The following is a 14,830-nucleotide window of genomic DNA, read 5'->3' on the forward strand; positions in this document are numbered from 1 at the left end:
TTAGGCATGCCCTCTTGCACTTTCCGTTGAATCAGAGTTGATGCCCTGGCTTGATAGTCATGGTTGAGTGAATGATCTGCCATGCCATGAGGTTGCAGGTGGTGGTAGAGTAGAATCCTGTTGCTGTTGATGGTCCTCATGGATGCCTAGCTTTTGAGTTGCTAAATCTGTTCGAAGTCTGTCCTGCTTTAACACTGTGATAGGTCCACGTGACACAATGGAGGCTACTCTCAGTGTGAAGGTGGGACTTCGTTTTCAAAGGGACCGTGAAATGGTGGCTTGTACTAATGCTGCCGCGGATAGATGCATCTGCAGCTGGCAGATCAGTAAGAATGAGGTCAAGTATGTTTTTCCCTCACCACCTGCCGCAGACCCAGTCTGTGTCCTTTGGGACCCAACCAGCTCGATCAGTAGTGCTGCTGCTGTGCAGCTCTTAGTGGTGGAAATTGAAATATCCTACCCAGAGTACATTTTGCATCTTTGCCACCCTTAGTGCTTCTTCCTAAGTGTATTCAATGTTGAGGAATACTGATTCATCAACTGTGGGAGGATGGTATATGATAATCAGGAGGCATCCTTTCCCATGTTTAACCTGAACCCCCCTCATTCTTCATGACATGTACGTGACATTTAGTATGTTTGACTGCACAATCTTCCTGTAATATTCTCAATGTGTTCACTCGGCTGGGGCTGGCTGCACTTGTCTAGTTCTAATCATTGAATTACTTGTAATGAAGATGAGAAGGCATTACCTCTGGAATCCCCAGCATCTGTCTTTGACGCTGATTCCTGTTGCTTAACAATGTGCTACCCCTTGGCAACATTGCTGAAAACCAGTTTTAGTTTTCACTTGGCTGGTCAGCACTACCTCACCATTGTCACTCTCTGTTCACTTCCCAAAATGATCACATTGCTTTTCTGGCATCAAGTCTCGGTCAAAGCACCCAGCCTCACTTCCATCCACTGCTGTTCCATCTTATTTGACCAAGACGGGACTGTTCCAAAATACTTCTGACCAACCTCCCAGACTTTTGTTTTTCACTATGAACTTGACATCTCCAAAACTTTGTGTCTTTAACGGCACCACATCCCTTGGATTTCCCATCCTTATTGGCACCATATCTCTTTACCGTTGTGCTCACTGAAGTTTTCACTCACACAAAGTGTGGATTTTCAAATTCTCATCCATGTCTTCAAGTGCCTCCATGCACCTCCCCTGCCCCCAGTCTGTATATTCGCCTCCAAGATATCTGTGATAGTTTAATTCTAGCTTTTTGAATAGATTCTAATTGCTCCATTCTTGGTGGCTGTGTCTTCAAATGCCAAAGCTCTAAACTGTGAACTCTGGAATTTCTACTCCAAAAACCTCCCCTGCCCCCCTCAAACTGCAGCTTCCATTCTGAAGAAGGGTCACTGGACCCAAAACATTTAGTTCTTTCTCTCCACACGTGCTGGGTTTTTGTCCCAGCAATTTCTGTTTTTGTTTCGTCCTTTTTAAGACCCTCGTTATCACCCGCTCCTTTTGACACTTTTGGCCGAATCTGATATTTCCTTATGTGTCCGATAGCAAATTCTGCCGAATGAGGCTCCTATGAGAGGTTTTGGGATGTGCAACTACTTTAAAGCTGCAATATAGATACCAGTTATGTTGTGTCAGCTTAGACTGTACTCAAGTCTGTGGACTGAGGATTCTTCCTCATTAGTTTGAAAGTCAAATCAAAAATGTCGCTATTTTACAGAGTTATTATTTTCTGTCCCTTTAGGGGTCACTGTGACTGGATCCATGAGCAATGGGAGTCGAGACAAGATTGGTGGCCGATGTATCATTTCAGCAAATATCGAGCGCACAAGGATTTTCAAGAAAATGAGAGCTATGCTTGTAAGAAAGCAATGCTTGCAGGAATCCTAATGGGGAAAGGTAAGTCAAAAAATGTATCTCTTAAACTGATGTTGTGTCTGTGGATTAACTTCTTTGCAAATTCAATTCCACAGTAATGAAGGGACAGTGTGAAACCTCACATTTTACTCTCCATGCACTTCAGGTCACTGCATACTTGCACAATAAATTCCATCAGTTCTCTGGGTTTGTTAGGACAGCAGCTTTCTGTTGAATACACTTTTGGTTTTAAAATTTTTATCTGTTTCCCTTTTTCCCTGGCTTTGCCCTCCCTATCTCTATATTGTCATCTGATCCCACAGCCACCAAGATATCTGCACCTCAGTAAGCATCCCCATTTTTACTCGCCCTACTGTTTGTTGCCATGACTGATTGAGCCTAAGCTCTGAAATTCCTTCCCTCTCTCTTTCGATCTCTCTTTGTTCCTTTAAGATGCCCTCAAAAGCTTGCAATGGGCAATTTTTTTTGCCATTTTCCCTGACCAAGTCTTTTGTACCTGTGATAATGGGAACTGCAGATGCTGGAGATTCCAAGATAATAAAATGTGAGGCTGGATGAACACAGCAGGCCAAGCAGCATCTCAGGAGCACAAAAGCTGACGTTTCGGGCAGAGGTTCACCTGCACATCTGCCAATGTGGTATACTGCATCCACTGTACCCGGTGCGGCTTTCTCTACATTGGGGAAACCAAGCGGAGGCTTGGGGACCGCTTTGCAGAACACCTCCGCTCAGTTCGCAACAAACAACTGCACCTCCCAGTCGCAAACCATTTCCACTCCCCCTCCCATTCTCTTGATGACATGTCCATCATGGGCCTCCTGCACTGCCACAATGATGCCACCCGAAGGTTGCAGGAACAGCAACTCATATTCCGCCTGGGAACCCTGCAGCCATATGGTATCAATGTGGACTTCACCAGTTTCAAAATCTCCCCTTCCCCCACTGCATCCCTCAACCAGCCCAGTTCATCCCCTCCCCCCACTGCACCACACAACCAGCCCAGCTCTTCCCCCCCACCCACTGCATCCCAAAACCAGTCCAACCTGTCTCTGCCTCCCGAACCGGTTCTTCCTCTCACCCATCCCTTCCTCCCACCCCAAGCCGCACCCCCAGCTACCTACTAACCTCATCCCACCTCCTTGACCTGTCCGTCTTCCCTGGACTGACCTATCCCCTCCCTACCTCCCCACCTACACCCTCTCCACCTATCTTCTTTACTCTCCATCTTCGGTCCGCCTCCCCCTCTCTCCCTATTTATTCCAGTTCCCTCCCCCCATCCCCCTCTCTGATGAAGGGTCTAGGCCCGAAACGTCAGCTTTTGTGCTCCTGAGATGCTGCTTGGCCTGCTGTGTTCATCCAGCCTCACATTTTATTATCTTTTGTACCTGTGTCATGTTTTGTTTCCTAATGACTTTATGAAGCGCATTAAGATTTTTTATTAACTCAAAGACTTTACAAGTTAAGGTTTGAGTGATTGCTGTTCTAAACTTTTTCTACTAGAAAAGTGGAGTGAAGCGTAGTGCTTAGATCATGGATTTTTGAAAGGAAGTCCTAATATCATTCTGAAAACACCTTTTGTACTTCACAACTGTACCTGTAGCATGAAATTTACATCGTGCAGTCAGTATGCATGCTTGAGTTGCAACAGAAGGTTACCTGAATTGATTGGGCCCTCATTGAGAGACAGTCTTTCATTTACTGGCTTTGAGATGATTTCTCATTGAATTGCTAACATTTGGTGAGTGAAATAAATTGTCTGTGCACTTCCTTTGATAATTAAACTTTAGACACACTAGCATGTCACCTGATTATCTAAGGAGTTCTTATTTTATCATAATTCATAAGAAACATATTTTATGGCACAAAATTTAAATGCTCACGTTTGATCAGTTTCCCTGCAGCTGGAAATGTACTTCTCTTGGATGTTGCTGGATGATCAGGTATTCTCTTTCTGTCTATCTGGTCTTCAGTGCCGGTTAGGAATCCCAACTGCAGTGCAGTTAAGTCATTTCAACATTGGCTAGGAGTGAAACATAGGAGCCTCTGATCTATGTGGTTTGAGAGAATATTGGGCCATATTTTCTATATTCACTGAACTTTATCTGCCGTTTTGTGTTGGGCACCTGAAGACTTCCTAATGTTTGTGGCAGCACTGCCTGGGAGCGTCAAACTTCTGATGAGCAGATTTACGCTTCGCTGGGGACTGTGAATGTCTCTTGCACTGACTGAGTCAGAAACTTGGTCTAGATGTACACGACTCAGAGGTTACCTGTAAGTGATGCATGGTTTAAACTGTGGAGCAACTCTGTCACTGACAGCATTTCTCAAAACTCCACCACACACAATCCTCAAACTGCTCCCCCCCATGCCCCCACTCATCATTGACTGAAATGGCGGTCCTTGGTCTCACTGATTTCTTTTGGTATTGAAGATTTGTGTGTGCATCTAGCAGCTGTTAGCTAAGCTTTGAATTTGTTCCTCTGTTTACTCCTTTAGGCTGCAAATACTTTGTCACCATTTACCAACTGGGAAGCAAAGTTCAGGAAGCAAAACTGAAGAAGATGAGACATTATGTAAACAATCACAGTCTGTGCAGTATAAGTTCGACTGTGTGACTCTGGACATACAGCTCATAAAAATCAAAACTCAAATTTTCAAAAGAATTTGAACATTTTGGAATCTCTCTCTGAGTAAAAAGGAAGAAAAGGATTGCAAGCAATTTATTTTGTTATTAATCCCACTAAGGAAAGTGTTGCTGAGATTTGTATTAAACAAAACACTCTTAGTAGCACTGATTTAAGAAGGATCAGTTCATGTCACCTTTAAGATAAGACACAAGTGTGACCTGGAGCTGACAGCTGACTGGAAGTGTTCCTCATAATGACAGGAGTGTTGCTAATTCCAAAAAGCCTACATTTCCTTCAGTGTGGGGCATTCATTCAGATTGTTCTGGAGAAAACTCCACAATACAGCAGAGGTAAATACAAGTGGTACCTGGAACGCTGTAAGTATGTTGGATATTGGCAAATTTATATTGTAACAAACTTAAAAAATATTTTGCAACTAAACGGTGAACAGTTCTATATTGAAGCATTTACAAAATAATGCGTTTAAGTTTTTAAACGAAGCCAGTCAATAAAATGATTGAGCTTGTCTTAAAAACTCAGTTCTTACCATCACTAGATTAATTTTAATGTGGTCTTGTGTTTTTGAGGAGTGGTGGTGGGTGAATATTGGTGAGGAGTGCAGAGGGGAAGTTTGTGGTCGAGCAATGTATAATGCCATCAAACATTCAACCAGAACAAATGGGTTCAATCCTAAATGTAATGAACTTTGTCATTGACAATGTAGCTCCTAATAATCAAAGATGAACAGGATGTTAGAATTATGTTCTAGCTTTCTTGATACAAAAGAATCAGTGAATTTGGTTAACTACATGTGAAGCACTTTGTGTATTACTGGACTTTGCACCATTAGAAGAAATCTGTTTGTTTTAAAAGTAAAATAGCACAAAGTAACTGGTAAGTTAGCAGTGTTCAAGAACTCAATTTACAGTTGTCAGTCATTGTGCAACCAGCTCCCCCCCCCCACGCAGCCTCCAATAACTTTCCTGTATCCCAGTCAGGCTCCTAATATCACCCTCTGTTCATCCCTTTAAACTCTCTGTTTTATTTCTGTCTCCGTCATTCTCCTGAACTTTCTTTGAAGTGCTGGGCCCAGCTAATGGCAGAGGTTAGTTGGTGCTGATAGTTCGGTCTGCACTGAACATCCTCTGCCAGTAGATGGAGACTGGTCAAGTAAAACTTCGGGTCAGTGTCATATTTGCAGTACATGGGGTGGAGGCTCTTGTGGTGCAGTGAACGTGCCCCTGCCACTGAGTCACAAAGTCTGGGTTCAAGTCCCACCTGTTCCAGAGATTGGATAATAAATATCTGAACAGGTTGATATAGAAAATATCTATTTATAATGCATGGGTTCACATTTGTATTGTAGCTCTTTGTAGAGGTCATTTTTGAATGTAGATATCAAGAATTGTGGACTGTTTTCACTTAATGTTTTAAGTTTTTTTATCTCTGCAGACTGTGGTCCTGAAGTATCTAACTTAGTCCTTGGTTTTATTTTGCAAGTTGGATTCCTAGCTGAAGCATGAGTACAGTATAACATTTCAATCTATACATTCTTTTATCATGCAAATCATGTCCACAGAAACTTGCCTGATTCCTATGGGAAACTATGTTTCACTTAAAGTCATAATTTTCAGGATTGGAACTTTAATTGAGAAGTTGTTGTAATGATAGCCCAACACCCTTGCTCCCCTTGATTTTCAAGGTGATGCAACTTATAATTCAGGAGTTACAGTGAAATAAAATCTTCAATTAGTAGAATTCAATAGATGATGCATGTGTCAATAGGTGTTTTGCGTGGTGGTTTAGGTGGATGTTTGAAGTAATGGTTGATTTAAGTGTATGTAACTTTCCCTTTTTTTAAAAAAATTGATAATTTTTGCATCCATTAAGGTAAAGGAGGACAGCACTGGACGTTTACGCTTCAGGTCCTCCAAATCAGCACACAACACTGTCCAAAAGGAGAAGAAATTGTAGATGTGTTTCATTTAGTGCAAACAACGTATAAATATGCAACACGAACGAAAACAAATTGCTGGAAAAGCTCAGCATGTCTGGCAGCATTTGTGGAGAGAAATCAGTTAACGTTTCAGATCCAGTGACCCTTCTTCAGAACAATTGTCTCAGCAGATGCTGTCAGATCTGCTGAGACTTTCCAGCGATTTCAGTTTTTGTTGCTGATTTCCAGCATCCATAGTTCTGTCAGTTTTATTTTGTATAGAAATATGCAGTATTTAGGAGGGTAGAGAAAATGAGTAAGGACCTTTTTAATAGAGATTGCTTAGATTCAGGCAAATATTTCTCTCAACCGCGGATTGATATTAAGCACTTAAAGCTTCCATTGCTTGATTCAAAGCCGGAGATGATAAGCTTGCAAGATTTCTTCTATTATTAACTGTGTATAAAACATTGCATTTAAAATGGAAACAAAGCTGGGAATATCCAATAGATTAGACGTTAGCTACAGAGAGGGGAAAAGAATGCTGATTTAGTGTTTCGGTTATGATTGTATTTTGGACTTGCAACGTCAGCAATATTTTTGTGTCAACACACTAATTTCTTTGACTTCTATCGAAAATAGTTCAAAAAAACTCGAGACAGGCAACTTATACCAATGTTGTAGCAATGACAATATAATTAAAATTCAATCAAATTTAAACAAAACAGCTTTCTTTAGCTTGGGATTCAGAGGTTTTTGTTATTGTCTCAACTTGGCCTTATTTAATCTTTCCATGTAGAAAGTCACAAGATTCAGGTATGTGGTACTTGTGTATCTTTATGTCGCACAATATTATATATGGAAGATGCTGCTGTGATGTGCTACATAAGAGTCTCCTCAATGAACATGCAAGATTTTACCTTTGCAACCTACCCTGTAGTATTGTTGGGACATAAGGGCTCCATTATTCATGCCTGCATTGTCAATCCCAGTACCATCTGTCTTCAGGATCAAATATGTGAAGCTGCATTAAAACAAAAACCGAGCTGTTTTTGCTGTTCAGAATACCGATTTAGCATTTACCTCAATTATATGTCAAACAAAATGGAAATTTGTTTTAGTGCCTCAGGGCTCGTACATGACACAACGGTATGCTTGTGTCAATATACCCAGAACTAACGAGCAGACTTTTATATTCTCAGCTGGGTCATGCTACAGAGCATCCAAAAGCACTGCATTCTTTGGCTGAAGGAAGCAAGAAATGGGAGCGTTTAAGTACCTGTATCATAAAATCTTTGACACAGATCTTCTGACTTGAAGTTAGTTGTTGTAGCAATGTAGGATGTTCTGCGGGATTTGTTAGAAACACACAAATGCCTTTAAACTCTGAGTTAGAGTTGCGACTTTGGAAGGTCAGTGAGTCTGAACCTGCATAGTTATCCAACAATAGCTGGAGAGATTATAACCAGCTGTAACTCCTCTAACTATAAAATGCAACGCCGTAACCACCCAGTTACTCCCACATGAGACCACCTTCAGTGAACTGACCCAACCAAACATCCCAAAGCTCAATGTCCCCGACTTGTCATTCTCCACTGACATGACCAACATCGCTCCCCCCACCTCCCCAAAACCTTCGCCTGGCCACCAATCCATTCCACTGATCTGACCCCTGTAGCACAACTCCACCTGCCTCCTGCCCCCCCCCCCCCCCCCCCCCACCCCCGACTACCCTTATCAACCCACCAACCGCCAGATCCACAAACATTTTTTTTGTCTTTATTCATTCACGGGTTGAGGATGTCTCGGGAAAGTAAGCATTTATTGCCCAGGGGGCAGTTCAGAGTCAACCCACATTGCTGTGGGTCTGGAGTCGCATGTAGACCAGACCAGGTAAGGATGGCAGTTTCTCTCCTTAAAGGACATTAGTGAACCAGATGGGGTTTTCCAACAATCGACAATGGATTCACGGTCTTCATTAGATTCTTAATTCCAGATATTTATTGAATTCAAATTCTATCATGCTGTGGTGGGACTCGAACCCGGGTACAGACCCGAAATGTCAGCTTTTCTGCTCCTCTAATGCTGCCTGGTCTGCCGAGTTTCTCCAGCTCCACACCTTGTTATCTCAGACTCCAGCATCAGCAGTTCCCACTACTCCAAAACATTATCTGGGTCTCTGGATTAACAGTCCAGTGATAATACCACTAGGCCACTGCCTCACCTTCTGATACCCTAACTCCTCGCCTCCTGAAACCCGAGCTCACATCAACCTGGCACCCAACTTTTCCACTTAGCATCCTACTCCCGCGCCCACCTACCTGCCACCATACTGTTATCTATATGGTTGAGTGTGTGTTGCATTTTTAAGAGAGCAGGCCAAGTGATCCAGAGGCAGCCTAAGACCAAGTGTGGAGCTGAGAAGATGCACAGTAAAGTATTCCATGTTCAAGTTTACCCTCTGCCAGCCTCGTGTTCTATTTATGGTTTTAGTGAACCACAAGTACAGTACCTAAATAAACATCGACCCAATTTGCAACCTTCAGCGATCAGCCTGTTATTCTTTCCCCAACCCGCCACCCTATCTCCAACACAGCTGCCACCCTATTCCCTCAAACCTCGAACAACCGAGCTCTGCACCCACCTGGAACCCACCCTCACCCTCGACCTGGCACCCTACGGGTAGTTACTGCCCTTAAAAGGGGAGGGGGGGATTGCTTAACCTGCAGCATTGATCCTGCATTGCACTATAAGACAGCCAGATTTGAAGCTCTCCTCGTTTTTCAACAGGCCTAATTTGGGATTGCAGGATAGTAATGTAGGGCACTGGGACAGCATAAGACAATGAAGAATGAAGGGGCAGCCCGGTGCTCATTACCACTGCTTGGAAGATTTGGCCTTGTAGCTGTTTTTTGTTTTTGCTTACAGGTTCAATTAAATTTGACTTTCATTCAAAATGCTCAGGGTGATGAGTAGGATTCAGTCCACACAATTTTTTTTATGACTAGTCTTCAAAAATCAGCTCTTAGAATTACCTATCCCAAACAAAAAAAAATTGACCCGTGTTGGACCGAAGAGTCTGTTTCCATGCAGTATATGTCTGACTCTATGGCACTGGTTCATAAAATGCATCAACGAAAGGGAAATTTAATTTAAAAGCAGTATGCTGAAATGATTTGTTATGGGGTAATTTCTCGTCTCAGTATGAAGACAAATAATCCTGTACAGATCTTTAGAGATTTAGTTCGGCACACAGTGAAAATAATCCTTTGACTTTTGAGGGGGTGTGGGGTGGTGGAAATAAGCAGAACAGTACACGTGAATGGTAGAGCAGTTTGATTATCCTGAGTCATTGAATGGCTGGCACAATAATGTGGACATTCGTCCTTGAGGATTTGTATGTAGACTAATGTGAAGCAAATGGTTTCAAAGCCAGATGTCAAATATGTCAGAAGCATAGTTTTGTGAATAAATCCATATCACCAACTACATAATTCCTGTATCATAGTTCAGTCAATAATAAATCTTGTTTCCCAAACAATATTTGATAACATCTCAAAGGGAGTTATACTTCTTGGTCACTTCCTTTCCAAGTGTAGTAAATGATTTACAAGCTCATTGATCCTTCCATGTTAGTCTTCCATTTATGCTGAGGACCTTGTCTAATTGAAAATCATCCTGAGTTACAGTAGTGAGCTATAACCAGTCTGCCTTGTGCCATATTTCTATAAAATATAGGAAAAGATCTCCGCTGAAACTGTTCGTTTTTTTTTAATGATTAAGGTCTTGGGTATTATTATGCAATTGTCATTGAAGTCGCAAGCAATTTGGAAACACATGTAAATATTTTAAACTCTAGCAAAATTTAAATAAATCAATTATATTGTATTAAAATCAAATAGAAATGAAAAAGACTTTTGGTGAAAATTTGTTGACTTAATGTAAACAGAAGGTATGTGTTTAATTGGGGTTCAAAATCAGTTAATTACTTCATTATATAGCAATCTCATGCAAAGAAGGGATTTATAGAGTAATAGATTCATAAACAGACCCTTCAGCCCAACTAGTCGATGCCCAACGTAATCCTTCACTAGACCCACCTGCCTGTTCCTGGAGCACGTTGCCAGAATAATGCTGTCAGCAGCTCCTTTAACATGGGAATTGTAATCAGGGTGACAATTTTGGTGCCCGAGATCACATATAAAGCAGATTTACGATTGTTAGGAAGATGCTTTTCATATATCAAGGTGCAAATGGAATGTTAGGGTAGATGACTAAAATGATAGCTAAAACTAAATTTGGAGAGTGGAAGGAGAGTCAGTACTCTGCAGAGGAAGGTTTTAAGGTGATAGGCAGATGACATATGAGCCTGGAGTGGAAGTTCAAGGAACTTGGAATGGTCCTTGCATTTATTGTTATTGAGATGATGGGTAAGTTGGAAAGAAAGTAGGCAATTGCATTATGGATAAATTAGAGGTTGCCTAGTATGAAACGCAGGAGGATGTTCACGAGGTCAAGCTTGGATGGAGTCAGAGTAAAAATCTAGATTTCAACAATGGCAAACATAATCCAATGTTTTCAAGGTTGGAGTAAGGAGTCTTTTTGTGCATAGGACATGGGCTTTAGTTATTTCTGAGTAAGGGGGTGGATTCGGGTTTAAAAAAAACTAAGTTTTGATAGGGATTTGTCTAATATATGCCAAATTTCATCTTTTCAAGACATTTAATAGCCTCTTGTCCATTTTGCAAGATGGTTCCCTTGTACAGGTTAACAATTTTGTCAGTCAGCCATTATGTCAGCTCTGGCTGTTTGAGCATTTTACCACGTTTCCATTCTCATGCCTTTTCCTCAAAACCAGCACTTCTTTTTATTTAGTTAAATAATGATCTAACCCCTCCTTAAGTGCCTCAGTTGAACTTGCCTCCAATAAACTTCCAGGCAGGACATTCCACACCTAGAGAGCCCTGCAACCGTTCTGAGATATCTCTTTCCCCATCGCTAGGGAGACAACAAACCATGCTGGAGTCAGCTTGTCAGGCAAGAGGGTCCCGCCTTTTTCCCTGAGCAAAGAATATTCTATCAGTACTGACTTTACAGTCTTCCTCTTCCCATCCTGTACAGAGGGTGGTCTCTTTGCACCCCTGCAAGGATCCTACACTCCTTCCTCCCCCCCCCCCCCCCCCACCCCGATATTCAGAATGGGAAACTGGTTACTGAGATTTCTGAGAACTCCTACACTATCTGTTTTGTTCTCTCAGACTGCCTTACCAGCATTATGAACATCTCTTTCGAATGTGCTATCTGTGAAGCCATTTGCTTTGTAGGTATGCCTCTGACTCTAGTCACTCGAGCTCTTAAGGCCTGAAGCTCAAAATGGTTCAGCCAGTGACAGTTGCCGCACATGGATCCATTTTAAGTCTCAGGAGGTGTCCATACATTTCCACGTGCTATGGACCAGGCACTATACTTGGCCAAGCTGCCCTACAATACTTCATACATTTAAGTTACTTGCTGTAGCTTTAGTACTTTAACTCACTTTAACCTTACACTTGTCCAATGACTAAATACTGGAGACAAGTAGAAAGTCAAAATTCTTCACCCTTCCTCACAAATCAGATACCTCGCCTGTGCCTTTTTGTTTTCTTGCCATGGGTAAGTTTTAAAATTTACGCTTTTCAAAACTGCTGTGGTTTAACCACAGCCCATTTTACAGCCATTGTTTCAGGTTGATTCATTGCATTTGTAACTTTGACCATGAGCTTCCACACTCTCACTCTTACTTGCATAAAACATGCAAACTCCATCCATCTGGTGCTGAAACTTTAATCCATGCCAGGCCATGTTCAGACTTCACTTGCCCAGTGTTCACTTGGCAATCTCCCTTTTGTTTTCACATGCTAACAGTTTACCTTTCTCTGACTCACCTACTTTCTTCGCTGCTTGCAGCCTTGTTCTTCCAGTTGTGCTTGATGATCCACTTTAAATTCTGAAAAACACAGAGCTAAAGTATTTAAATGCTTTCATGCAATTTCTCTCCCTCTTTCTAACTCTCTAAAGCTTTGTACTATCCCCCAGTCAAACCTACTTTGATTAATAAGGTACCACGAATGGGTGTATCTTTAGCTCTGACAGTAAGGGGTGTGCATTGAATTTCCTGCGCTAAGCTTCTATCTTTATTTTCACATTTGTTAATGACCCTCCTTAAGCCCCATTTTTTACACTAAGGTTCTCATTACCTCTCCATTTCTTTCCTTAATCCTCGGATGGGTTTCCTGATCTCTCACCTGAAAACACCTTGGACTTTTTCCGCATGTTCAGAAACGCTTTACAACTGAAAATTGTTGTTTTAAGTTTTTGTTTACCAAAGTAAATTCCATCTTCTTTTTGAATAAATCCCCATTACCTTTTCTTCTTTGCCCAGGCCCATGAATGCAGCAGAAGGTTAAAAAAAAGCATTAGGATGGATGATCTTTTTATAGACCTGCCCACACTCAGCACTGAACAATGTGTTAGCATTCTGATCTTATGGAGAGATTGTTGATTTTTTTTTTCTTCCCTACAAACGATAAAACTGAGGATTGGGAATTCAAAAAATAGGGAAAACCAATGGTACAAACTGTTAGACCATCATCATGTGCTGTTGGTGTGTGGTGCATCATTGCAGTAAAACAGCAATAGTTACCTCATTAATTTTCATACATAAACTAGGCATTCAAAGCTGATAATAAAATGTGAGGCTGGATGAACACAGCAGGCCCAGCAGCATCTCAGGAGCACAAAAGCTGACGTTTCGGGCCTAGACCCTTCATCAGAGAGGGGGAGGGGGTGAGGGTTCTGGAATAAATAGGGAGAGAGGGGGAGGCGGACCGAAGATGGAGAGTAAAGAAGATAGGTGGAGAGGAGAGTATAGTTGGGGATGTAGGGAGGGGATAGGTCAGTCCAGGGAAGACGGACAGGTCAAGGAGGTGGGATGAGGTTAGTAGGTAGGAGATGGAGGTGTGGCTTGGGGTGTGAGGAAGGGATGGGTGAGAGGAAGAACAGGTTAGGGAAGCAGAGACAGGTTGGACTGGTTTTGGGATACAATGGGTGGAGGGGAAGAGCTCCTGCTGTGTTCATCCAGCCTCACATTTTATTGTCTTGGATTCTCCAGCATCTGCAGTTCCCATTATCACTGATTCAAAGCTGATAGATGCCTTCTAGAAATGGAATGCAGACTAAAATACAATTTAATTGCTATATATTAATCATGCAGTCAAAGGATACAGGCTCTGAATCCTCTTTTAGAATAACCTAATTAATCTTCTTCATATGAATTGGAAGTTGGTTTTGAAATTCTGATCTATAAATTCCCCAGATTGTTGCTGTGGAGTTTTGTAAAACTGCCTAATGGAAAACAGTGATCATCAGGTCAGAAAATAGAAAAGCTGTCACTTAAATGAATATGTTAAACTTATAAAATGACTGTGGTTACGATACTCTTCTGATTAGTACAGAGGTGGAACGTAACGTTTGTTCCAAATGCCTGATCATTAAGCGTCATTTAATTCGGATGACTCTTGTAATGAATACAACTGACCACTTGATGGCAGCCATTCAACGAGTTTGGGACTTGTTTCTGGCCCTGGCTCTGTATTATGAAGAATTATATTTTCCAAACCAGCTTAAAAAAGTGTTCAGCTTTCAGTAAGGTGTTTTTGTTTGAAGGGGATCTGGAGGACATTCAATATAGATGGTGTTTTTTGTTTAAATTCAGAAGTAGTTATTGAGCAGAAATTGGCCAGAAACATTCTATCTGCTGCACTGTGGCTAATTTATACCAATTTTTGTTTTAAACATTTCAAATATTATTAACATAACTCAAATGTTTCCAAAATCATCATCAATCCGTGAAGTTTTTTTTTCAATGTTTGATTTGTATTGGGACTGTGAAACACTTGCTAAGTTATAGTTGAAACATTAAGGTTACACACAATATGGTTTTAATTTTCTGAAAAATCAAATACGTTTTTCTTTAGTGTTTGAAACTTTGCCACTTCGTAACATTTGTTGAGACATTGTAGGCAATCTCCTCGATCAAACTAACAACAGATTTTTTAAAATGTACTCATTCATGAGGTGTGGACATTACTGTCCAGACCAGCATTTTGTTACTCAAGTCTATTTGCTCTCAAGATGGGCAGTTAGTGCTGGATTGATACCTGATGTGCCTTGGATGGGGAGAGATCTGATAACCCCTCCAGATTGATCATTTCTTTCCTTCTAGGTTTGGAAGATAGCCAACACAAAAAGTCACGTGTGGATGAATCTTGCTATATTTTAGCAGTTTTTTTTTAAAAATCAAGTTGCATGATGAGCACAATTGACCACTTG

The 14,830-nt window shown here is 41.4% G+C and overlaps 1 protein-coding gene and 1 long non-coding RNA gene across 4 annotated transcripts in view; one reads left to right on the top strand and one right to left on the bottom strand.

The window, feature by feature from the left end:
- The window catches only part of taf1a (TATA box binding protein (TBP)-associated factor, RNA polymerase I, A), an 80,001-nt gene that overhangs the window by 38,372 nt on the left and 26,799 nt on the right, over positions 1-14,830 (top strand). For 2 of the 3 annotated variants that reach the window (XM_048536333.2, XM_048536335.2), the window contains 2 exons: positions 1,764-1,918; positions 4,394-7,733. In XM_048536333.2, the coding sequence (XP_048392290.1) occupies positions 1,764-1,918; positions 4,394-4,512 (274 nt within the window). In that variant the 3' untranslated portion in view covers positions 4,513-7,733. Of the gene's footprint in view, positions 1-1,763; positions 1,919-4,393; positions 7,734-14,830 lie in introns of those variants that run through there. The other variant, XR_007248118.2, reaches the window with a different exon arrangement.
- Positions 1-14,830, bottom strand: part of LOC125454952 (uncharacterized) — an 80,749-nt gene that overhangs the window by 29,896 nt on the left and 36,023 nt on the right. Inside the window, exons 2-3 of the long non-coding RNA XR_007248119.2 lie at positions 12,385-12,446; positions 7,394-7,484 (exon numbers count right to left, since the gene is read on the bottom strand). This is a non-coding gene — a long non-coding RNA (uncharacterized LOC125454952). The remainder of the gene's footprint in view (positions 1-7,393; positions 7,485-12,384; positions 12,447-14,830) is intronic.

This window comes from Stegostoma tigrinum, chromosome 9 (assembly GCF_030684315.1).
Source record: "Stegostoma tigrinum isolate sSteTig4 chromosome 9, sSteTig4.hap1, whole genome shotgun sequence".
Taxonomy (NCBI): Eukaryota; Metazoa; Chordata; class Chondrichthyes; order Orectolobiformes; family Stegostomatidae; genus Stegostoma; species Stegostoma tigrinum.